This window comes from Podarcis filfolensis, assembly GCF_964270895.1.
Source record: "Podarcis filfolensis genome assembly, chromosome: Z".
Lineage (NCBI taxonomy): Eukaryota > Metazoa > Chordata > Lepidosauria > Squamata > Lacertidae > Podarcis > Podarcis filfolensis.
In genome coordinates, this window is record NC_139617.1 from 356,269 (window position 1) to 381,260 (window position 24,992).

The 24,992-nt window shown below is 45.9% G+C and overlaps 1 protein-coding gene and 1 long non-coding RNA gene across 3 annotated transcripts in view; one reads left to right on the top strand and one right to left on the bottom strand.

Moving 5' to 3' along the window:
• Positions 1-1,053: 1,053 nt before the first annotated feature.
• LOC310753999 (UDP-N-acetylglucosamine--peptide N-acetylglucosaminyltransferase 110 kDa subunit) overlaps positions 1,054-24,992 on the top strand; it is a 69,519-nt gene continuing 45,580 nt past the window's right edge. Inside the window, exons 1-4 of one of the 2 annotated variants that reach the window (XM_083595355.1) lie at positions 1,054-1,414; positions 9,199-9,349; positions 17,647-17,890; positions 20,898-20,966. In XM_083595355.1, the coding sequence (XP_083451481.1) occupies positions 1,378-1,414; positions 9,199-9,349; positions 17,647-17,890; positions 20,898-20,966 (501 nt within the window). In that variant the 5' untranslated portion in view covers positions 1,054-1,377. Of the gene's footprint in view, positions 1,415-9,168; positions 9,350-17,646; positions 17,891-20,897; positions 20,967-24,992 lie in introns of both variants that reach the window. The other variant, XM_083595354.1, reaches the window with a different exon arrangement.
• The window catches only part of LOC310754059, a 63,654-nt gene continuing 59,952 nt past the window's right edge, over positions 21,291-24,992 (bottom strand). The window contains exon 2 of the long non-coding RNA XR_014543569.1: positions 21,291-24,174. This is a non-coding gene — a long non-coding RNA (uncharacterized lncRNA). The remainder of the gene's footprint in view (positions 24,175-24,992) is intronic.

Here is a 24,992-nt window from a genome sequence, read left to right on the forward strand (position 1 = left end):
TTTTTTAAAAATCTTTTTGCATTTTTTTGACAAACAATAACAAAAAAAGAGGTGAAAATGAATTAATTCGCAGGGAAACTGCCCAGCTCTGCATTTTAGCCACCAGAAGTTCAACCTCTGGGTGGGGAAGGATTTGAATCCAGAGCCCACGGGCCAACCCCTTGATCTTTGGACATCTGCCTTGTCACAAGAGATGCCTCTGGAACAGCTGGTGGAACACCTGAAGGTTAGGGTAGGGGCTGCAATGAATTCTTTTTTTAAAATTGGATTTTTAAAATTTATTTTTTAAAAAATAAAATTTATTTTAAATAACATTTTTGTTATTGTTATCAGGTTCTGGTGTTTCTTGTGGGTTTTTTTTAACTTTAAGTGTTATTTTTAACAATGAATGGAATAGTTGTAACATTTAAAATCTATTTTTTTAAAAAGGCGTTGGAAAAATTATTATTATTATTGTGATGTTGTGAATGGCCCTTGATGGAATTTCAGCCTCCCCCCCCCCCGAAATTCGCTTTCTTACTGGTTTGTGGGGTCAGCATTGAAGAAGGCCCAGCGGCCACAAGTGGGGCGCTTGGCCCCATAAAATCGTTTATTTCCGAGACCCAGACCATAATCTGCTGGAAGTCTGCAGCTACAGTGGGACCGACATATGAAATTTCCAATTTTCCAGAAATACTGTAATCGAAAGAGGCACAGAATGACTATCAAAAATTTATCACTTAATGAATGAATGAATGAATGAATGCATGCATAAATCTTTGCGTCAGCCCTCGCCCATCGCAACAAAACAACAATACGAATGAATGAATCTTGATTTGCCTCAGCCCTCGGCCATCGCTTTCCCGCCCTTTCCCCCCCTTCCCGCCGGCCCTTGCGCGCGGCACCCCACAGCCTTTCGCTGAGGCGAGCCGAGTGTCCTCCAGAGCGCGTGCGCGTCAGCCGATGGAGCGCGCGCATTTCTTTCGCGGAGGCGAGTGTCCTTCAGAGCGCATGCGCGCCAGCTGACGGAGCGCGCGCATTTCCTTAGGTGAGGCGCCGAGTGTACTCCAGTGCGCATGCGCGCCGCCCAATCTACTGCAGTGTGTTGGCTTTCTCGCGGAGGAGGGACACACGCGAACGGCCTCGGTTCTTGGCAGCCGTTTCGGCTTCTCTAGCCCTGAATACTTCGGCGTCTCGCCTCCCTTCGTCTTTTCAACTTCTCATCCGGAGGCAGGGAAGCGCGCCGCCGCCCCCCCCCCCCCAGGCGCGGGAAGCGGTGGGACTACATTGTCGAAAGGAGATCCGGTTCCGGCTAGCGCTTTCCTCCGCGCGCGCCCCGACCGCCATTTCGCAAGTTGCCGCTGCCGCTGACGGACGGGGAGCTGAGTCGCCGGAGCCATGGCAGCCTCCGTGGGCAACGTTGCCGACAGCACAGGTACTGGAGGAGAAGGAGACGCTTAGCCCCTCAGGGGAGAGCCACGAGGCGCGCGCGAGTCCCCGGATGTGACGGAGGTCTTTCCCCTCAGGCGGCCGGCCTGGGCCCGGTAGGCCCGAGCGCCTTTTGGGCCCCGAAAGGGCGCAGAGCGGCGAAGGAGCCTCTCCGTCGGGGTCGGACTGAGAAGGAGGAGGAGGCCGGGGGGGGGGGAGGTACGCAGGCTTGGCCCCCGGCGGGGAGAGGGCCGGCCCGCGGTGGGGGTGTGGCGGGTGGCGCCGCCTTGGCTACCCCCGGAGGCTGAGGCCCTCCAGCTGTTTTGGGACAACACCTCCCATCATCCCTAGCTAACAGGACCAGTGGCCAGGGATGCTGGTAATTGTGGCCTCAAATCATCTGGAATTCGCCTATGCCTGGTCTAGTGACAACCACAACAACAATTGATGGTGATGATTATAAATTAATTATTTATACCCCGCTCATCTGCTTTTTAAAAATAATAATAATTTTTATTCATTTGACATACAGTCGCATTGCATGACCTCATGTCCTCGTATCAAATCTCTTTGGCTCTGCTGAGCCTCCCTTCCACCCGATGGTTTTTACAAACTTCCATTTTGCCTCCTATGCATTTCATGTCCTTTCCTATTCTTGTGATGTCGTTCCCGAAGTTATTCCATTATGCATCCTGAATTCGGTCCCAGTTTCTTCTGGCAAAACTTCAGATCACCCTGCTAATGATGTTGATTGCTTACAGTTGTCTTTCAAATGTAAATTTATTCCAGTCTTTGTGGAAGGCTTGCTGGTTCCGGATTCTTCCCCGTCAGTTTCACCTATACCAGGCATGGCCAAACTTGACCCTCCAGCTGTTTTGGGATTATAATTCCCATCATCCCTGACCACTGGTCCTGTTAGCTAGGGATGATGGGAGTTGTAGTCCCAAAACAGCTGGAGGGCTGAGTTTGGGGATGCTTAACCTATACCCTGCCCATCTGGCTGGGTTTCCCCAGCCACTCTGGGCGGCTCCCAGCAAAATATTAAAATACCCATTTTGTCTGGCTGCAAATCTTACTTTTTAGGGGATCTTCTTCTTTTCACTAAGCCAAATAAATAGGAGTAGGAGAGGCGCTCTTGCTTCTTTCCGCTCTCTTATTGTTTGCTATCTCTCTCTTTCACGCTTGTTTTGACGCGGGTGATGCACAAGGAGAGCCTGTGTTGAGTTCACTTTGCCTATAGAACCTATGCCCAGTAGGCCTGAAAGAACGTCTCCACCCTGGAGGCCAGGGTTCCTTTCCTGAAGGCCTTTCCAGGGAACCAGGCAGAGGGCCTTCTTGGTGTTGGCCCCCCGCCCTGTGGAATGCCCTCCCATCAGATGTTGAGGAAATCAAGAATTAAAGAAATTGGGGGGAAATACAGTCTTATACACGGAAAAATACAGTCACTAGGCAGGGTAGCAGCTGTTTGTTGGGGTGGGCGGGCAGCCTCTGTGCCTATCTGCAGCCCTGGAACCCAGCTTGACCAAACCACCCCCTGGGGCAAATAGATAAGCAGACAGATTTACGCTTCTTAGATCTGCTCATCTGGGGTTGGTGGTTCACCCCCCCCCAAAAAAAAATCTGAATATCCTAAATTACCTGGCTGAAGACTGTTGGTTTATTGAGGAAAGACAGTCGCACAATCTAGTCCAGGGATCAGCAAACTTTCTAAGCTGACGGCCGGTCTACTGTTCATCAGACCTGGGGGAGGGGGGACTAAAAAAATTTTGGGGGATGGGGAATGAACAAATTCCTATGCCCCACAAATCACCCAGAGATGCATTTAAAATAAAAGGACACATTCTACTAATGCAAAAACATGCTAATTCCTGGATAGTCCACGGGCCAAATTGAGAAGGTGATTGGCCTGGATCCAGCCCCTGGGCCTTAGTTTGCCTACCCATGATCTAGTATTTGGATACCATTAGTGTTTGTTTTTTCTCTCCACCCGAAGCTGCACCTCTTTGTTCCTACCTCTATTGTGGACCGGCAAAGCAGGATGGAATTTTTTTACTGTTTTGTTATTTTCCTTAGAGAAATTTCCATTTCTAAAAATGCATTGCTTTGTGAAGAGGAAGCACAATGAATGGATGTCAACCACATGAGGCAGTTCAGATTCACTTCTTGGAGGTCATTATCCACAGCAAGCATGTACTGTATAGTGCTGTACGAAACTCAGGTGTTCTCAGCTCCTAGTAGATTTGGGGCACTGGAAAACCTTCGCATTCAAAATTTCCCAGAAAACTCAGATTAATCACCTATTTTGGAAATGTACATCCAGGTTTTTTTTCCTTTAATTTTTTTGGGGACCCCCAGGAGAGTGGGGCCCTAAGTTAGAGCTTGTTTAGCTTATACGTAAATCCAGCACTGGCATAGAGAAAGAAATAGATAGATAAGATAGATGATAGATAAATAATAGATTGATAAAGGTAAAGGTAAAGGTACCCCTGCCCGTATGGGCCAGTCTTGACAGACTCTAGGGTTGTGCGCTCATCTCACTCAAGAGGCCGGGAGCCAGCGCTGTCCGCAGACACTTCTGGGTCACGTGGCCAGCGTGACGAAGCTGCTCTGGCGAACCGGCACCAGGGCAGCACACAGAAACGCCATTTACCTTCCCGCTATAAAGCGGTACCTATTTATCTACTTGCACTTAAGGGTGCTTTCGAACTGCTAGGTGGGCAGGAGCTGGGACCGAACGACGGGAGCTCACCCCGCCGCGGGGATTCGAACCGCCGACCATGCGATCGGCAAGTCCTAGGCACTGAGGTTTTACCCACAGCGCCACCCACGTCCCTCCAATAGATTGATAGATAGATTAAATAGATGATTGATTGAGTAATCTAATAGATTGATAGATAGATAGATTAAATAGATGATTGATTGATGATAGATAGAGGGCCGGATTTAGGTTTGATGAGGGCCTAAGCAACTGAAGGTAATGGGGCCCTTTCTGTGTCCAGCTGTCCTTTGTCAACAACAAATTGTTGCTGTTTTTTGTGTTGAATACATGCTATATGGTAACTTATGGACCTGATAGGTATCTAAAGCCATTTGCACATCACAAATAGGAGCCGACACAACACCAAGCACTGTTGTTGTGTGTCAGTTTTATTTTATTCGTTTTTTATCTTATATTTTGGAAATGTACACCCAGGTTTCTTTCCTTTAATGTTTTTGGGGCCCCCAAGAGAGGGGGGCCCTATGCTAGAGCTTGTTGAGCTAATACGTAAATCTGGGCCTGGGTGGTTTACTTGCAAAGGCCCTATGTAGGCAGTGTGACATGTGAATGTGATGTAGTATAAATCTCAGCTCATACTCGAGTGCTGTGTCTGGTCATTGGCAGCACATGAAAATAAAAAAATAGGTCTACGCAGTTGAAATTCAGCTCTAGGTGTCAACCTGCTCTGCTTATCTTGTTTACTGACCTCGTAATAAGTAGCCGGCTTGAAAGGAAAATTACAGAGAAGTCGATGTTGTGCAAGATGACATCCAGCCGGGATGATAGAGGTGATGGTCCTAACTCCTTAAGAAGCCATCTGCTCATTGCATATTCTCATTTAACTACAGCAGGCTTCCTCAAACTCGGCCCTCCAGATGTTTTTAGCCCACAACTCCCATGATCCCTAGCTAGCAGGACCAGTGGTCAGGGATGATGGGAATTGTGGTTTCAAAACATCTGGAGGGCCAAGTTTGAGGAAGCCTGAACTGTAGTGTGTGGTTGCTTTTGTTTTTGAACAAAAGAAACAGATATATTTGAAACACAGTTGTAGTCAGGGGTTCCACAAAGCCCCTCCCAGGAGCAGCAGAGAATATAGGTATAATAATCGTAATAATAATTTATTATTTCTACCCCGCCCATCTGGCTGGGTTTCCCCAGCCATTCTGGGTGGCTTCCAGCAGAAGATTAAAAATACCGTATGTTTCGCTCCATAGGGCGCACCTAGTTTTTTTTTGGGGGGGGGGAATAAAAAAAAACCCCCAGCCCCAAAGAGCAAAGAAGCCAAGACAGCGAGCGGGATCCATCCTGCTCGCTGTCTTGGCTTCGTCTTTAGCCGTGCGCAACCTCTCCAGCCGGGAGAGGCTGCGCGAGCTTGTGGGGCTGGGGGCGAGGGAAGAACGAGCTTCCCCCGACCCCAGAATGGGTCGGGGAGCGGCAACCTCGCCTTTGCTCCCAGAGCTTGCGGGGCTGGGGACTTCAGGCTTGCGGATAGCTGCCTGAAGCCTGGAGAGCGAGAGGGGTCGGTGCGCACCGACCCCTCTCCCTCTCCAGGCTTCAGCGAAAGCCTGCATTCGCTCCATAGGATGCGCGCACACACACACACACACACACACATTCCCCCTTCATTTTTGGAGGGGAAAAAGTCTGTCCTATAGAGCGAAAAATAAGGTACATTAAAACATCAGTCACTTAAAACTCAAAGGGTTGGGATTGATGTCCCTTTACATTGCCTGGAAGAAAGAGACGAGTTTGTGGTCAATATTTGCTATATGTCCTAATGTCAACCACTAGAACTTTTTGATCTCTGTTGGAAAACGGTTCAAAGTGTCCAAACGAAAAATTCTGTATATACAGGCAATTCTCAACTTAGCTTGGGGGTTACGTTTGCTCAAACGGCATCTTGTGAATCCACCTTGGGGACAATGGAGAGTGGGATCGCCAAAGGCACATGGCCCTTTAATTTTTTTTAATTCCGGGAAGTTTTAAATGACTGATATTTAAAAGTATTTTTAATCTTTTGTTGGAAGCTGTCCACAGTGGCTTACTATTATTAGCCAAGCATGTCAAGCTGAATGTGTGCGGGTGAAATGTGCGTCAGCTGTGAGTTACATCTTTTATGGCAAAAGTCTGCTTCAGAGTATATGATGAAGTGTGTATTACACATGAAAGCTCATACCTTGAAAGCTTATGTTTAGTTGATCTTTAAGGTTGCCTACCCCTGCTCTTATTATTGACAAGTGGAGGAAGGTTTTCTTTTTGGAGTGATAAAATGTGTTTTATTTACAGAAAGGTTCAACCTTGCTGGCATCCTCTTAATATTGACAATGGGGAGGAAGGCTTCATTTTTGGAATAATAACTTTTCAGAGTCCTTTTTACAGTTCTTTCTAAAATGACTGATTTGGTTCTACTATTAGAAATACATAGACCGATAATTATGAAATCATGCGGCAGCTAGACTGGTGACTGGGGGCGGCCGCCGAGACCATATAACACCGGTCTTGAAAGACCTACATTGGCTTCCAGTATGTTTCCGAGAACAATTCAAAGTGTTGGTGCTGACCTTTAAAGCCCTAAACGGCCTCGGTCCAGTATACCTGAAGGAGCGTCTCCACCCCCATCATTCTGCCCGGACGCTGAGGTCCAGCGCCGAGGGCCTTCTGGCGGTTCCCTCATTGCGAGAAGCAAAGCTACAGGGAACCAGGCAGAGGGCCTTCTCGGTAGTGGTGCCCGCCCTGTGGAACGCCCTTCCAGCAGATGTCAAAGCGATAAACAACTACCTGACATTCAGAAGACATCTTAAGGCAGCCCTGTTCAGGGAAGTTTTTAACGTGTGATATTTTACTGTATTTTTGTTTTTTATGGAAGCCGCCCAGAGTGGCTGGGGAGGCCCAGCCAGATGGGCGGGGTATAAATAATAAATTATTATTATTATTATGGTGAGGTTTCATAAGTTAACGGTTTATATTTGGACAACTTTTCTGCTGTACTTGATTGGAAGGAGAGAAAAACATTTCCTTCATAACAATTTAAACAATTTATTTAACTAAAAAATAACATGGTAGCATATGTATCCATGTTTGTTAACTGATGCGGTTAACTTTTTTTAAAAATAAAAAAACAACAACCTTAGACTGAGTTTTAGCACACATGAAAATCTTAAAACAAATCCTTATTTCCTTCAGTCTAAGTTTATAGCCTTTGGACTATACCTTAAATAGAAAACTATCTTCAGAAAGATTTTTCCTCCAAAAGCATTTTATTTGAAAAGTCTGATTTTTATTTTATTTTTTAAATCATTGATTTTTATCTACCCTGAGTAGGAGCAGTCGCCCTTAAGAAAAAGAGGCCGGAATGGGCCTGTATATATATGGCTTTTTTTCTTTCAATTCTCAAATATCTTCACCTAGCTCAAGATTGTCATCTGAACAAGCCAAATGTTCAGCTCAGAATCAATCACTGTCAATCCATCGTTTGAAAAATAAGAATTTGGAGCCTTTTTGCCCCCAAATGAGAACTAGACGTTCCGTTTTGTTGACTGCAACTTTGGTCTAAGGAGCCATTTGGCGCCTAGCTTATATATCTGAGTTTCGAACACTATCTGGTTTAGTATCAAATTGGTTGGGGTGGGCTGTATGTTCGGATTCCTGAATTTTGGCATTTGGCCTAGAGGACTCTTCCAACTCTAGAATTCTAGGATTTTATGGCACTGGAAGGGATCGAATGAAATGAAAGGTGACTGATCCTTTTGACCATGGGTAGGCAAACTAAGGGCCAGGGGCTGGATGCGTCCTAATCACCTTCTCAATCCTGCCTTCGGATGGTCCGGGAATCAGTGTGTGTACATGAGTAGAATGTGTGCTTTTCTTTAAAATGCATCTCTGGGTGATTTGTGGTGCCTGCTTGGTGTTCTTGACATGAGTAGAACATGTGCTTTTATTTAAAATGCATTTGTGGGGCATAGGAATTTGTTCATTTCCCCCCCTCCAAAATATAGTCCTGCCCACCACATGGTCTGAGGGACAGCGGACCAGCCCCCTGCAGAAAAAGTTTGCTGACCCCTGATATAAGCATTTAATCAAGCACAGTTGTCTTTTGTGTTTACTTGGGGAGTTCGACTTATCCCAGAGTTTCACTCACAAAATTGAGTCAAATGAAGCTTTCAAATCGATGAAGGCTGCGTAAAGCCCACCACACAGTTTCTTAGCATACTTTTCTATGAGATGTGCAGCAGCAGCAGCAGCAACAACAATTTATTATTATTTATACCCCACCCATCTGGCTCAGTTTCCCCAGCCCAGACTCAGCCCCAGTTCATAATAATAATAATAATTTATTATTTCTACCCCACCCATCATTCCCCCCCAAAAAATATAGTCCGGCCCCCCACAAGGTCTGAGGGACAGTGGGCCGGCCCCCTGCTGAAAAAGTTTGCTGACTGCTGGTGTAGCCTGTATGGCTTCCCCAGCTGCCTACATGCAGCTCATTCCTGTTGCCCTCTTCCCAATGCTTCTACGTCAAAGAAGGTCAGAAGGCGCCCAACATGATCGCGTCTTCCTTCCACCAGATTATACCTTAAAGCGGGCTTCCTCAAACTCAGCACTCCAGATGTTTTTGGCCTACTACTCCCATCATACCTAGCTTGCAGGACCAGCAGTCAGGGATGATGGGCACTGTAGTCTCCAAACAGCTGGAGGGCCAAGTTTGGCTGCCACTGCTCTAGATCAGGCATGGCCCAACTCGGCCCTCTAGCTGTTTGGAGACTACAACTCCAATCGACCCGAGCTAACAGGACCAAGGGTCAGGGATGATGGGAATTGTAGTTTGCTGACCCCTGCTTTTGACATTTAGCTGATCTGTTTGTGTTCGCCTGGCAGACCCCCTTAGGGTTTTGCATCACGCCAAGCATTTCACCTTTTTATTTGCACACTGCCATCTGTCCTCTTTTGCCTCCCCTCTTCTAACTTTTTGTTTCCCCCCTCCAAATGTCTTGGTGATCCTTCAGAACCAACAAAACGTCTGCTTTCCTTCCAAGGGCTGGCAGAGTTGGCTCACCGGGAGTACCAGGCAGGAGACTTTGAAGCGGCTGAGAGGCACTGCATGCAACTGTGGAGACAGGAGCCCGACAACACCGGCGTCCTGTTGCTGCTCTCATCCATTCACTTCCAATGTCGCAGGCTGGACAGGTAGGAGGTTGGGGCCTTTCAAAGTAATAATAATAAAACCATAATACATTTCATTTGTATCCCACCCTCCCCTGCCGAAACTGGGCTCAGAGTGGCTAACAGGCGTCCTCAACCTCAGCCCTCAGATATTTTTTGGCCTACAACTCCCTAGTTAGCAGGACCAGTGGTCAGGGATGCTGGGAATTGTAGTTTCAAAACAGCAGGAGGGCCGAGGTTGAGGAACCCTGGGCTAACATCATAGAAATAATAAAATAAAATAAATGGTCCAGTGGCACCTTAGAGACCAACTCAGTTTGTTCTGGGTCTAAGCTTTACGTCGGCATGTGCCCTTCTTCAGATACACAGAAACCGAAGTCTAGTATGAAAGAGGCCTCCCAGTGTTCTCACAGGCCCATATAAGAGCAGCGCACACAGTTGGGCCTGACGAGCGTTTACTGTTCCCAACCCTAATCCTGCGGAAAGCCATCTAATTGGATTTGAATTTGATCCTGACTTGTTTTCAGGAGGTAATTTCGTTACTGCTTGATTTTATACCAGTGTTACATATTTGGTGTTAGCCTCCCTGAGCCCAGGTTCGGACGGGGAGGGCGGGATACAAATAAAAGTTTATTATTTTTTATTATTAACCAGACCCTGATAGATAGTGTGAGGGTGGGGCGGGGTTTTTCCCCAAAGGGTAGTAGGACTCAATGGATATGGTCAACCTGTGGGCGACTGTGAACGACTGCAATTAGTCCTGTAGGAAAAAGCAAGGGAGAGTATGCAGATGACCAAAAATAGCCGGGGGGAAAATAAAAATTGTCCAGTAGCACCTTAGAGACTAACTCAGTTTGTTCTTGGTCGAAACTTTCGTGTGCAGGCGCCCTTCTTTAGATACAGTGAAACAGAAGTCCACAGACCTGATATGTAGTGGGAGGGTGGGGTGGGGTATTTCTCAGAAGGGTAGTAGGAGATGGGTGATTTTATGGTTCCCAAAAGGAAACCTTCCTCTGCTTGTCCATATTGAGAGGATGCCAGCAAAGCTGAACCTTTTCCTAAAAAAGGATTACAGACCTGTGCCTCCATGACTGACATCTTCTTAATACTTGTAGTCAATAATAATAACACTTGGCTGTTGTGCGCAGGCAGACTTCTTCAGATACACTGAAGCGGAAGTCCCCTGACCCTGATATATAGAGGGAGGGTAGTCCCCAGACCCTGATATTTAGAGGGAGGGGAGTCCCCAGACCCTGATATATAGAGGGAAGGGAGTCCCCGGACCCTGATATATAGAGGGAGGGGAATTCCCGGACCCTGATATTTAGAGGGAGGGGAGTCCCCGGACCCTGATATATAGAGGGAGGGGAGTCCCCGGACCCTGATATATAGAGGGAGGAGAAGTCCCCGGGCCCTGATATATAGAGGGAGGGTGGGGCGGGGGTTTTCTCCAAAGGGTAGTAGGACTCCGTGGGTATGGTCAACCTGTTGGCAACTGGGAACGACTGCAATTATTCCTGCAGGAAAATGCAAGGGATGGTTTGCAGATGACCAAAAATAGCTTTAGCTTATGCAATGAGACAAGAATCCAATATTTCTAGTCAGACCAGGTCTCTCCATAGTTTTCAGTTTAGTAATAAGTTGCAATTCAGCAAGTTGTAAACTCCATAATTTGCCGTTTAGTGATAAGTTGACTTATCATTAAACTGCAAACTATGGAGAGACCTGGTCTTAATAGAGATATTGGATTCCTGTCTCATTACATGTGCTAATCATTTGCATACTATTCCTTGCTTTCTCCTGTAGGACTAAAGTGGTACCTTGGGTTAAGAACTTAATTTGTTCTGGAGGTCTATCCTTAAGCTGAAACTGTTCTTAACCTGAAGTACTGTGTCCAAATTAACAAAAATTTTGTCAAAGAGATGTAAAACAGCAAGAATTGCCTCACATGATTGCCTCAAGATATCCAACTGGTGTGGGATTATTTGTATGTTGGGTGTATTATGAGTTATTATGTAGGAATGCTAAAATGTGTCTGACAGTATGTCATTTCCACAAAGGGGCGACCCAATTATTGTGTGTAATTGCTTTTATGTTCAGTGTATGGTGTCTTATTGTTTACACCCCAGTGGAGGATTCTCGTGCATTTTATGCTTTCTAATAGATCAGGCTATTGCGTAGTCCAATATTATGACCACATTTCCTTGTCCCACCTGGCACTTTGCCAACCTTCCCTACCCATTTTAAAATGGGTTAAAACTTGCTTTACTAAGGAGAAGCTTCAGGATCCATGAAACACCAGATTCATGAAGGCGTATATGCCTTGATTTAGCAGGAATGATCCCTTATAGAGTTAAATTGACTACATTGGACAAGTACCCTTTTTCCGGAATAGTGTTTTTTGTTTGTTTGTTTATTTGTTTTACAGATTGATTTGAAAAGTTGAGAACCATGGGGCTATATAAATTCTAATTGGACTCAGTTTGAATAAGGCAAGTGTATCCAGGCTGCAAGGGGACATGGGTGGCGCTGTGGGTTAAACCACAGAGCCTAGGACTTGCTGATCAGAAGGTCAGCAGTTCAAATCCCCGCAACAGGGTGAGCTCCCGTTGCTCGGTCCCTGCTCCTGCCAACCTAGCAGTTTGAAAGCACCTCAAAGTGCAAGTAGCTAAATAGGTACTGCTCTGGCGGGAAGGTAAACGGCATTTCCGTGCGCTACTCTGGTTCGCCAGAAGCGGCTTAGTTATGCTGGCCACATGACCCGGAAGCTCCCTCGGCTAATAAAGCGAGATGAGCGCCGCAACCCCAGAGTCGGTCACGACTGGACCTAATGGTCAGGGGTCCCTTTACCTTTTTATCCAGGCTGCAACTAACTTTTTGGTCCCTTAAGAGCAAGTGAGCAATTTCCCATGAGTGGAAGACATGAGCCTTTGATAATAAAATCCCATAGAAAGGCCAAGGCAAAGACAAGGCTACGTGGCCCTAAGGGGATTCATCAGGGATTGTTGTTGCTGTGGTATGGTGAAGCTAACTTTGACGCCTGAGAACATGCAAAAAAAGGCAGAAACAAAACTAACTGCATTTTTCAGTCATTAGTGGACCTTCCTGCTAAGTGTATAAAGCATAGACCACTATTGAGTAAATGTTTCTCCCAAAGTGTTAGAATGCCACAAGTAATTTAGTAACAAAATGCAACATGCGTTATTTTTATGTGATATCCTATATTTACACAAAGGCATCCACTTACAACATACCATGTTATTATTTGTGGGGCAAAATTTTTTAAGAAAAAAATACATCCTCAAAGGGGGGAATTGTTATAATAATTTTAAGGTCTTAGATATATAATAAATGTTCATAAATGTACCAAAGAAGCATGTACATAAATATATAAACCACATGTCTGGAGCAGCACAGGAATACAGTCCTGAAACCATTTTGACTCCCAAACTGACCAAATGTTTCTCTGCAAGGAGGGAGAGGGTGAGGGAACCTTCCCATTGTCTCATGAGTTAAGTGATTACCATCTCAAAGGAATGGCCAGACTATCAGGAAAGGCAATCAGATAAGGCATTATCAGATAACCTGGCAGACAGGAGATAAACAAAGCACTCAGATTTCTGTTGTCGACCGCCTTTTCTATGATGTAGGTATGATGTATCTGGGGGGTGGTCTTGGGCTACACCCCTTCTGTGATGTATGTATGATGTTTCTGGGGGTGGTCTTAAGCTCCAGGGCAGGGAATTTCAAAATGTCTCTATAAGGGGAGGCACACCTTTGTTCTGGGTCCTCCTCACCTCTCCTGTGTGTGAGGGGAGTGTGTTGCAACAGCTTTAATAAAGATCAGGCTTACGAACTGCTTTACTTCTCAATATTCTCTCATTGGTCTCTGTTATTTTCTCCTACTGATGGAAAACCTACAAAGGACTCTATAAGGGCTCTTCTGTACCCCATAAGGGAATAAGGGCAGGTTTTGTTTAAAACAGTACCGCTTTAGCTAATGGGCCTCCCGCTGCTGCTGTGCCGCTGCCGTGCATTTCTGCTCTCATCCTGAAATAAAGGTCTTAACCCGAAGTACTATTTCTGGGTTAGCGAAGTCTGTAACCTGAAGCGTCTGTAACCCAAGGTGCCAGTGTATTTGCAGTCCTTAACAGTCCTCAACAGGTTTACCATACCCATTGAGCCAATCACCCATCTCCTACTACCCTGACTTCTCTTTCAGTGTATCTGAAGAAGTGTGCATGTACACGAAAGCTCATACCAAGAACAAACTTAGTTGGTCTCTAAGGTGCTACTGGACAATTCTTTTTTATTTTTATATATATTTCGACTGTGTCAGGCCAACACAGCTACCTACCTGAATCATATAAAGAATACAATATACATAAAAACAAGCAATCAAACGATTAAAATGCATCCTAAAATTAATTCAAATAAATTGAAATTAAGATTAGACTGGATAAATGGCAATCCTCAGGTTAAAATGGAAAGCGGTTAATACTTGCCTGGATCAACTGTTTCCACTGATATTATAAGGTCCTATGAGTGGCCTGGGAAACCTCCTTAGTGTTTGTTCTTATACAAAGAGAAAATGAGTCAGGCTGAACTGTGGTGGAACAGCTCCGTCTTGCAGGCCCTACAAAAAGATGTCAAGTCCCGCAGGGCCCTGGTCTCTTGTGAGAGAGTGTTCCACCAGGCCAGGGCCACGACCGAAAAGGTTCTGGCTCTGGTCAAGGCCAGTCTAATCTCCCTGGGGCACGGGATCTTCAGGGTGTTGTTATTTGTAGACCGTAAGGTCCTCTGTGGGGCATACCAGGAGAGGTGGTCCCATAGGTACAAGTGTCCTAGGCCGTATAGTAAAAGTAAAAAGTAAAGTAAAAGCCTGTTGGGATATGATCTATAACAGGGATGTCCAACAGGTCGAGCATGATCTACTGGTAGACCCCCGGGAGGGTTTGGTCGATCGCTGCTGATAGCTGGGTCCCTTTCCTTTGGTAAATTAGATCCCTAGCTAACAGGACCAGTTGTCAGGGATGATGGGAATTGTAGTCCAAAACATCTGGAGGGCTGAAGGTTGAGGATCCCTGTTCTAGGGCATCTCCCCCCATATTCTTAAATCTGAGTCCCCCAAAATAGGCGTCTTATACAGTGGTACCTCTGGTTGCAAATGCTTCCGGTTACGAACGTTTTAGGTTATGAGCTTTGCTAACCTGAAAGTGGCTACCCCTGGTTGCGAAGTGTGCGCAGCGGGAGACCTCTTTAGTGAAAGTGTGCCTCAGGATAAGAACGGTTTCAGCTGAAGAACAGACCTCCGGAACGAATTAAGTTCATAACCAGAGGTACCACTGTACATGGGGGCGTCTTACAGACGGAAAAATACGATTGATTATCCAACAACCAACATGAAAACAAGATTCCAAAGAATCTCCTGGGCTTGCCTTCTCCCCTTTGTGGGTCCTTTTGTTAACCATTTCCTCTGGCATATTTTATAATAATCTACATCTTTTACATCTCCATTATGTCCAGAAGTCAACATTAAACTACAAGTGTCATAGTCATCCTGCTAATGATTTTAGGCAGGGGTCAGCAAACTTTTTCAGCCGGGGGCCGGTCCACTGTCCCTCAGACCTTGTGGGGCGGGCTGTATTTTTTTTTGGGGGGGGGGAGAATGGATTCCTATGCCCCACAAGTAACTCAGAGATGCATTTTAAATAAAAGGACACATTCTACTCAAGTAAAGACACACTGATTCCTGGACTGTCCATGGGCTGGATTTAGAAGGTGATTGGGTCAGATCTGGCCCCCAGGCCCTAGTTTGCCTACCCATGATTTTAGCTGTCTACAATGGTTTTTAAGATATAGTAAATTATACATTTCCTCCATTCCTTATTGAAATTTGGTCTTCCTATTTTTTGATCTTCCGGTCATTTTTGCCAATTTGGCATCATTATTATTATTATTATTATTATTATTATTATTATTATTACCCTGCCCATCTGACTGGGTTTCCCCAGCCTCTGGGTAGCTTCCAACAAAAGATTAAAAATACATTAAAACATCAGTCCTTCAAACCTTCCCCAAACAGGGTTGCCTTCAGATGTCTTCTAGAATCATAGAATCATAGAATCATAGAGTTGGGAGAGACCACAAGGGCCATTGAGTCCAACCCCCTGCCAAGCAGGAAACACCATCAGAGCACTCCTGACATATGGTTGTCAAGCCTCTGCTTAAAGACCTCCAAAGAAGGAGACTCCACCACACTCCTTGGCAGCAAATTCCACTGTCGAACAGCTCTTACTGTCAGGAAGTTCTTCCTAATGTTTAGGTGGAATCTTCTTTCTTGTAGTTTGGATCCATTGCTCCGTGTCCGCTTCTCTGGAGCAGCAGAAAACAACCTTTCTCCCTCCTCTATGTGACATCCTTTAATATATTTGAACATGGCTATCATATCACCCCTTAGCCTCCTCTTCTCCAGGCTAAACATGCCCAGCTCCCTTAGCCGTTCCTCATAAGGCATCGTTTCCAGGCCTTTGACCATTTTGGTTGCCCTCCTCTGGACACGTTCCAGTTTGTCAGTGTCCTTCTTGAACTGTGGTGCCCAGAACTGGACACAGTACTCCAGGTGAGGTCTGACCAGAGCAGAATACAGTGGCACTATTACTTCCCTTGATCTAGATGCTATACTCCTATTGATGCAGCCCAGAATTGCATTGGCTTTTTTAGCTGCCGCTAAATGTCCTATAGTTGTTTATTTCTTTGACATGTGATGGGAGGGCGTTCCACAGGGCAGGCGCCACCACTGAGAAGGCCCTCTGCCTGGTTCCATCAACTTAATCTGCCATTCTTCTCTGCTAGGGACTTTGTCTTCTTTCTGTCTTTGGACCATTAAGATCCGAGCAGCTGTGGTTGCACACATCAGTAATCTTTTCTGCTCCATTGGGATTTTGGCACCTAATTCAGAAGGTTTTTGACAGTGTTGGTTGCAAGTGCAGGTGGATGTGGCAGAGAGCAGAGAAATGCAAATATTAAACTGAACATTCATCAGCTGGAACTCCTAATGGGTTCAGATGAAAAGAGTGGGCATCTTGTCAGGTTGCACAAAATGCAATTTACTTCTCCCACTGCTCAAGCAGAATTTGTTTGCCTCAAGCCAGGAATCATGGTTTTGTGTGGAAGTTCTGTAGATTTCTGTACACCATCAAATAATGTGATGGTGATGGTACCAAAGAGGGTTGAAAGTACCTATTAGATAAGGCACTTTTTATCATATGTGGCAGGAATGTAAAATACTTAAAAACTTTTGGGAAATGATATATAATGAATTGAAAAAAGTGTTCAAAATGACATTTGTTAAAAAGCGAGAAGCCTTTTTGTTAGGCATCTCAGCTCATGAACTACTGAAAGAGAAATGGAAAATATTCATGTATGCTAAAACAGCGGCAAGAATTTTATTAGCTCAAGGTTGGAAGACTGAAGAAGTACCAACGAAAGAGCAGTGGCAAGAAAAACTAATGAACTATGCAGAATTAGCAAAGTTAACAGATAAGTTGCATGAAAAAGACAATAGAGATTTTAAAAATGAATGGGAATCTTTTACAACCTATTTACAAAAACAACATAAAGAAATGGATTCATTGGCAGGTTTTGAATAGACATTCACAATTTTATTTCATTATCATATGGAGGAAGATAAGGTAACAATATTTAAAGCACCGTATTTTTCGCCCTATAGGACGCACCCGCCCATAGGACGCACCTAGTTTTTTTGGGGGGAAATAAAGTAAAAAAAAAATTATTTTCCCCCCCAGGTGCGGGGCTGGGGCAGGGGAAGCCTGAGCTTCCCCCGACTCCAGCCCCCAGAACAGGCAGCTCTCCGCAAGCCGTGGGAGCCCAGCGCCGGGCTCCCACGGCTTGTGAAGAGCTGCACGAAGCCTGGACAGCGAGAGGGGTCGGTGCGCACCGACCCCTCTCGCTCTCTATACTTCAGCGAAAGCCTGCATTCGCCCCATAGTACACTCACACATTTCCCCTTCATTTTTGGAGGGGAAAAAGTACGTCCTATAGAGCGAAAAATACGGTATATCAACATGCAGAAAACAACACTGTTTGTAACAAACCAGAAATGGAAGATGAGGGAAGTTGCGGGGCGGGACAGAATGTAAAATGTAAAATTGAATAATTGTTGATTGTAATTGGTTATAAAAGAGGAAATTTTATATATATATATATATATATATATATATATATATATATATATATACACACACACGAAAGTACCTATTAGATTAAATGCCAGATGATATTGCGTCCGTCCCCCCCAGGTCTGCTCACTTCAGCACTTTGGCAATCAAGCAGAATCCGCTGCTGGCCGAAGCCTACTCAAATCTGGGGAACGTGTACAAGGAACGGGGCCAACTGCAGGAGGCGATCGAGCACTATCGGCATGCCCTGCGCCTCAAGCCGGACTTCATTGACGGATACATCAACCTCGCCGCTGCTTTAGTTGCCGCAGGCGACATGGAAGGAGCGGTGCAGGCCTATGTCTCTGCCCTGCAGTACAACCCTGTAAGTTGAATTCCTCCGGGAGAAGGCTGAGTCCCCTCCGAAATCTTAAGTTGTGGTTTGAACAGTGCGATTCCGAAAGCAATTCCATTTTCAGATTTGAAAGCTTTGCAGCTGGCTCTTCTTATTCAGAAAGGCCAAGACTCTTAGGAAGTGGGACACGGATGGTGCTGTGGTGCAAATCACAGCCTCTTGGGCTTGCCGGTCAGAAGGTCGACCAGTCCGAATCTCCGCAATGGGGTGAGCACCCGTCACGCGGTCCCAGCTCCTGCTGACCTACCTAGCTGTTCGAAAGCACGTCCGAGTGCAAGGAGATCAATAGGCACCACTCAGGCAGGAAGGTAAACGGAGTTTCCGTGCGCCGCTCTGCTTTTGCCAGAAGCGGCTTAGTCTTGCTGGCCTCATGACCCGGAAGCTGCACACCAGATCCCTCGGCCCGTAAATCAAGATGAGCGCCGCAACCCCAGAGTCGTTCGCGACTGGACTTAATGGTCTGGGGTCCCTTTACCTTTACCTTTTAAGTCTCTTAGGTATTCTCGAGGCTGTAGTGGTACCGCGCTGTAATGATTTCACCTATGTCTAAAGGCTTGAACTCCCCTCAGTAGTTTCCTAGTCTTTTTTTGAAGCAGGTTTGCTGATGCATAGAAATACGGGATCGCTTTTGCTCTGACTGTTTGAAAGAGCGTTTTTAAAGACTCTTAAACAAGTGCCCAGGTGATGGCTTACACTGCCCATCTATCATAACAAATAACAAGATGAAAGACAAAAAATCTTTTTTAGTTCCAGTGGCACCTTAAGGATCAACTAAATACAAGGTATGAGCTTTCATGTGTAATATACACTTCGTCAGATACTCAGATTTTATTTATTTATTTCAACTATTAGATGAGTTACTGGTTGTCAGAGGGCCCCGTGCCCAGTTTGCATCAGAAGGGTGTCAAAAGCAGTCAGTTGAAGTCTCAAAAGAGTGTAAGAGGGAGGTTGCCAGAATACATTTCCCTAATACGGGGTCATTTTCATTCACGACTCAGGCAACCCGTATTTGCCCCGAGGAAGAGTATTCTGCCTTAAAAGATGCCACAGCATTTTTTTTCAGCGAACTGCAAGCCGTCAAATTAATTCCCTCTTCCCATAATCGTTCCCCATCTTCTAATTGTATATCAGGGGTGGCCAACTCCCAAAAGGCTGTGATCTACTTACAGAATTAAAAACTGGCAGTGATCTACCCCCATTTGGGGGGGGGGGTGGGTCAAAGTTGTTGACCTTCTTTGGGGAAGGAAAGCCCTGTTTTGGGGGGGGTACAGGTCAAAGCTCATACCTTGAAAGCTTATATTTAGTTGATCTTTAAGGTGGCACTGGAATTATTCAAAAAGAATTTTTCATCTTTCATCCTGTTATTTATTATGACTATGACAGATCATAGTCATAATATGACAGTGCCTGGCGTGCTCTGGTCCATGGGGTCACGAAGAGTCGGACACGACTAAACAACAACATGACAGATCAACACGGCTATCCACCTGAAACTGGCCATCTATGCTACTCTCCTTTCATTGCTTGTGTCTTCCCCCTGTTGTTGGTACCAGTCCAGGAAGAGTCCATACAGCCACATATATTAATCTGGGGCAGCGCTTTGGGGGTCTTAAGTGGGGCTGACTTTGTCCCCACATTGAATCAACAAAGGAGTGCTACCTGCTGTGTTATCCTTGGTGGTGTTTTTAAGACCTGTCCGTTTCCGCAAGGGTCTGATGTTTAAAGGAACCAAGCATACGAAGGACAAAGATAATGAGAGACTGTACAATTTCTATATACAGTGGTACCTTGGTTCTCAAACTGAATCCATTCCGGAAGTCTGTTCCGAAACCAAAGCGTTCCAAAACCCAGGTGCACTTTCCCATAGAGAGGAATGCAAAACGGATTAATCCGTTCCAGACTTTGAAAAACAACCCCTAAAACAGCCATTTCACATGCATTTTACTATCTAATGGAGAGATGGCCCAACTTGGCCCTCCAGATGTTTTGGGACTACAACTCTCAGGGTCCTGTAGGATCTGATTTCTTTCCGCAGGGCGTGTAAGACAGAGTTGTTCTGCCTGGTCTTTGGCTTGGAGCCAGTTTGATTCCCTCCCCCTCCTCCTCCTCCTCCTCCTCCTCCTTCTTCTTCTTCTTCTTCTCCCTAGCTAACAGGACCAGTGGTCAGGGATGATGGGAATTGTAGTCCCAAAACATCTGGAGGGCCAAGTTTGGCCATGCCTGATCTAACGAGACTATTGATCCATAAAATGAAAGCAATCATTAATGTTCTGTAGTATAAAAGAAATAAGACAGTATCGTAGATGATAAAAATTAAAATAATTTTTTTCTGACCTGAACTAATGATAGTCATTGTTTGGATGGGGTGCTCTGATGCATTTCTGCAGTCACACAATCAATCAATCAATCAATCAATCGTAAAACGAAAAAACAAGCCACAGTCACAAAAATGAAAAAGCCACACAAACAAAAACGCAAAAAATAGCAAAAACAAAAGCACCAAATATTGCCTCAGAACATGGCCATCAGAAACAGAAGGATTTAATTACAATGCGGGGGTGTGTGTGCTTGAATTAGCTGCGTGGGTACAACAGGATGAAAAAAGCCTTAATTACCCAATTGGGGGGGGGGACTTAAATTTGCTGCGCAAGGGTAAAACAGGATGAGAAAAACCTTAATTACAATTGTGTGGGGGACTTAAATTTGCTGCGCAAAGGTAAAACAGGATGAGAAAAACCTTAATTACAATTGTGGGGGACTTAAATTTTCTGCACAACAGTAAAAACGGAAGCTCAGGAACCCGTTCAGCTTCTGAGGCAAAGTTCGAAAACCGGAACTCCCCCTTCCGGGCTTGTAGCCTTCGGGTTCCAAGTTGTTCGGAAACTAAGCTGCTCAAGAACCGAGGCCCCACTGTATATGATCTTTTGACATTGCCATTTCCTCTTTTGGGGACTGACCCAATGCATTTAATTCCCAGGACTTGTACTGTGTGCGTAGTGACCTGGGGAATCTGCTCAAAGCCCTGGGTCGCTTGGAAGAAGCCAAGGTAGGTGTTCTGTAGAATGAGTTTTAAAACATCAGTCTTTTGAGAATGTGAACGCTTGCGCCAAGTCTTCGATGCTCCGCTGACCTGCGAGACTCCCAAGAAATGGCTGAGAAGCCGAAGGCCTTGAATTCCCCCAGCGTAGTTGCGGGGCCAGATCTGGCAAGCCCCCGTTAATACTTGGTTTTAAGACGTTGAGTCTTGCCGCAGAACGAGACTACCCACTATTGTGATGTGACTCAGGGGCGTCACCATTCTCTGATCTGGAAAGAAACATTCCTTCCAAACTGAGGCTTGCCTGCTGACTTAGTCCGTGGTTCCTGTGAGAAGCAGGCGCTCTTCTAAAGTCCTTTGCGGCTTGTAAGTGGAGAAGAACCTTATCGAATGTTTCCTTCTGAATATGGCATTGAAAAAAAGACGATTCTTTAAACCCCCCCCCCCCCACCGTCTCCACAGTGGAAGAAAGGCTGGCAAATAGTCCTGGTCCTGGTTTGCTTCCTTCGAACAATCTGTCTTTGTCCAAAGGGTCAAGTGACGTGGCTGGTTTGCTCGGGAGATGAGCTGATCAAAGAAAAACGTGCGGCCGAGAGTGGGAAGGTGGCTTCTAGCAATCCGGTTTCCAGCCGAGAATTCGAACCCCAAAACGGCTCTCCGCCAAGGGGGGCTTTCCAACGGGACCCGAAATTGCCTTGTTACAAGCCACCTTAACGCAGCTGCCGGGGCGCGGAGGAACGAGGAGTAACTCCGGAGGTCCTTCGCTTCCAGCCCCATGCGCGTGCGTTCGAGTGGGGTGCGTCAACAGTGTAGCTTCCGACTGGTTGCCGTTCTGGGCGGGGGGGGGGGGGGAGAAAAGCCGATTTCCAGGAGAATCCGCTCTCGGGTTCTGGGAATGGACAAATTCCAAGCGCAGATTGGGCAGGCAGCCGCTCCAGGCAGCCCCATTGTGCCAACTCTGAATAGGGGCATCCAAACGCCTTCTCCAAAGCGCCAGGCGGACAGCTAACTCGAATCGCACGCCACCGCGGCTTCTAGCGTGACTGGTCACCAGCTGAGATACCGCGCCTGCCTTAGGTTGCTGACTTCTTTGTTTCAGAGATCTGGAGAGACACGCCTAGCTTGAAAGCGTTATTCCGTTTTTCGCGAGAACTCCATTAAACCGGGGGGGGGGGGGATACATCTATATATATTCTGGACAAACGGCAATGTATTTCTTTGGCCATCAGTGCATTTGCAAGACCAAACCAGCACAATCTTTACCACCTGAATTGAAATTCAATTGTTGCGGGAGTTTCGGAGCCTTTCTTCCAGTTTGCTGTTGCCCCCCATTAACCCCTTTCCCTTCTGCATGCCCCCCCGATACAGACCAACCGCCCCCCATCCCTCCACCCCCCGTGTTAAGACGTACCCAGAGATTTTCGATTGCTTTGTTGGAACTTTTTACTAATGATCTTGTTTTATTTTCTCTCTCGTTTTTGGTTTTCCACCACTGATATTACATTTAGAAGGTTTCAGGTGGGGGAAACCTTTTCCATGCGTAAGGAGAGGGAGCTCGAGGGCTGGATCTAAAGCAGAAACTCTCCTCCTCCTCCTCTTCCAGGAAGGAACGCACCGAAAACTCACATGAGAAATATGGTAACGGGTTTGTAACTGCCACGACAAAAACCATTTGCTCCATGCCTGAATCTTCTGTCTTGTGGCTTCGGAAACTGCTTAAGTATTTTCTGTACGAGCGAGTAACGTTAGAGAGCAATTGATAGTCCTAGCCACGTTTCTTTCCGAGAAATAAACGTAAAAAAAGTACCTTAAGATTTAAAAGAGATAATTGGGAAAGGACTTAGTTAAAAGTATCTAACTCTTCCCGTGGTTCATTTTTTATCCTTTTTCCTTCTTTGTTTGGATTGCAGCGTTCTGCTCTGCCGATGACGCGCTGTGGTCCTGCGGTAGCGCAAGGGCGGCGCAGCGGAAATGCGCACGGCGTGTGATGGGGCCCTTGTGAATGGTGGACTAGACGATTCATCTCCATGTGGGCGGCTCCTCTAGGCCTCTCGGCAAAATTGGGTTGCGATGCATTGAGGTTTCCGGCACAAATTTAAGACTCCCCACCCCCCTGAGTTTCTGCGTGGGCCTGTCCGGCAGATGAATCAGTCTGGTTGGCCACTCATAGCACCCAGGGGCGTTGCGGCAAAGCGCGGCAGTTGGCAGCGAGGGCGCGAGCGGCGTGCTGTTAGGGGGCGCCGGCGACTTCTTGCGCTCGCATTGCAGGGACCGGGACCTTTCTGCAAAGCTGTCATTTGAGGTTGTGAAAGTAACATTCAGGTGTGCTGAGGTGAGTTCAGGGTTGGAGAGCCAAGTTTTTGCTCTTTAAAAAGAGAGAGACCGTGTCTTTCATGGGGTATTCTGGATCTTCTAATGTAATTTCTACTTACAGTAGTCCCTTGGTTCTCAAACGGAATCCGTTCGAAAACCAAGGATGCCAGCAAGGCTGAACCTTTAGGGAAGTTTTTAACGACCGGTTACCACGGTTCTCAAACTTCGTTCGCTCTGGAAGTCAGTTTCAAAAGCGTTCCAAAACCAAGGCGTGCTTTCCCATGGAAAGGAATGCAAAATGGATCCGTCCGTTCCAGACTTTTACAAAAACAGCCATTGAACACAAATTCTGCTATCTAACAAGACCATTGATCCATAAAATGAAAGCGATAATGTACTGTACTATACAAGAAATAACAAAAGCACAAAATTAATTGCAAAAACCAAAGCGCCAAACTTAATCCATTCCGGAAGCCTGTTGGACTTCCAAAATGTTTGGAGACCAAGGCGCAGCTTCTGATTGGTGCAGGCGCCCCAGAAACAATTGCCGACAGCTGCGTCAGACATCTGGCTTCCAAAAAGCTCCAGAAACAGGAACGCTTCCTTCCGGGGTTTTGGCGTTTGGGAACCAAGGTGTTTGAGTAGCAGGGATTTTGTGACTCCCAAAAGGAAACCTGCGCCTGTCCATTAGGGCGGTTCATATTAATTTTTTTTTTTTTTTTTTTTGGAAAATGCCTTCTCCAAAGGTATTTTCTTACTACACTAGGGATTGCAGTATATAGCTATATCTGAAATTTCATGCATATCAGTTAATATCTTGACCCGGCTCCACTGAATTGACATTTCAGCCTTCACGATATACGAAAACGGCTATTTTCATGAAGGAGGGTCCCTCGTGTAGTACCTTTGGAGAAGGCACTTTAAAAAAAAAATGTATGTTAATGAACCGCCCTAGTGAACACCCAATGCTTTTCAGTGGAGCAGGGTCAAGATATTAACTGATATGCATGAAATTTCAGAGATAGCTATATAATCCGTAGTGTAGTAAGATAAGACCTCTGGAGCAGACATTTTCCAATTTTTTTTTTTCATAAACTGCCCTATTGTCCATATGAACCTTTCTGTAAAAGAAGAATTAACCCTTCCTTCTGGGTTTTCGGCGTTTGAGTAGCAGGGATTTTGTGGCTCCTGAAATGAAACCTCCTCTTGTCCGTGTGAAGAGGATGCCAGTAAAGTTGAGCCTTCCTGTAAAACAGCCTTTCTCAACCTTGGGTCCCCAGATGTTCTTGAACTACACCTCCCATCATCCCTGACCACAGGTCATGCTGGCTAGGAATTATGGGAGTTGTAGTCCAACAACATCTGGGGACCCAAGGTTGAGAAAGTCTGCTGTAAAAGAAGAATTTGAAGCTTCCTTCCAGGTTTTCGGCGTTTGAGAACCAAGGCCCTGCTTTCATTTTGACAACTGGAGAATATTTGGGAGAGACCGGCCCCAAGGTCATATGACCTCAGCCAGGATGCTATCCAAACTGTGTCGCAATCCAAACTGTTGCAATCCAAACAGCGGCGTATTGGAAGCTGATTGCAAGTGTGAAAGCAACTGCCCTGGCCTTGGCCGAGGAATTGCTTGCTAGGAAAGAATTGCTATATATCGAAGGGTCAGCATAACTGACAATGGTGGATTTGCACTCGGGTCCTGGTTTGCGCCAGCGCAGCATCACC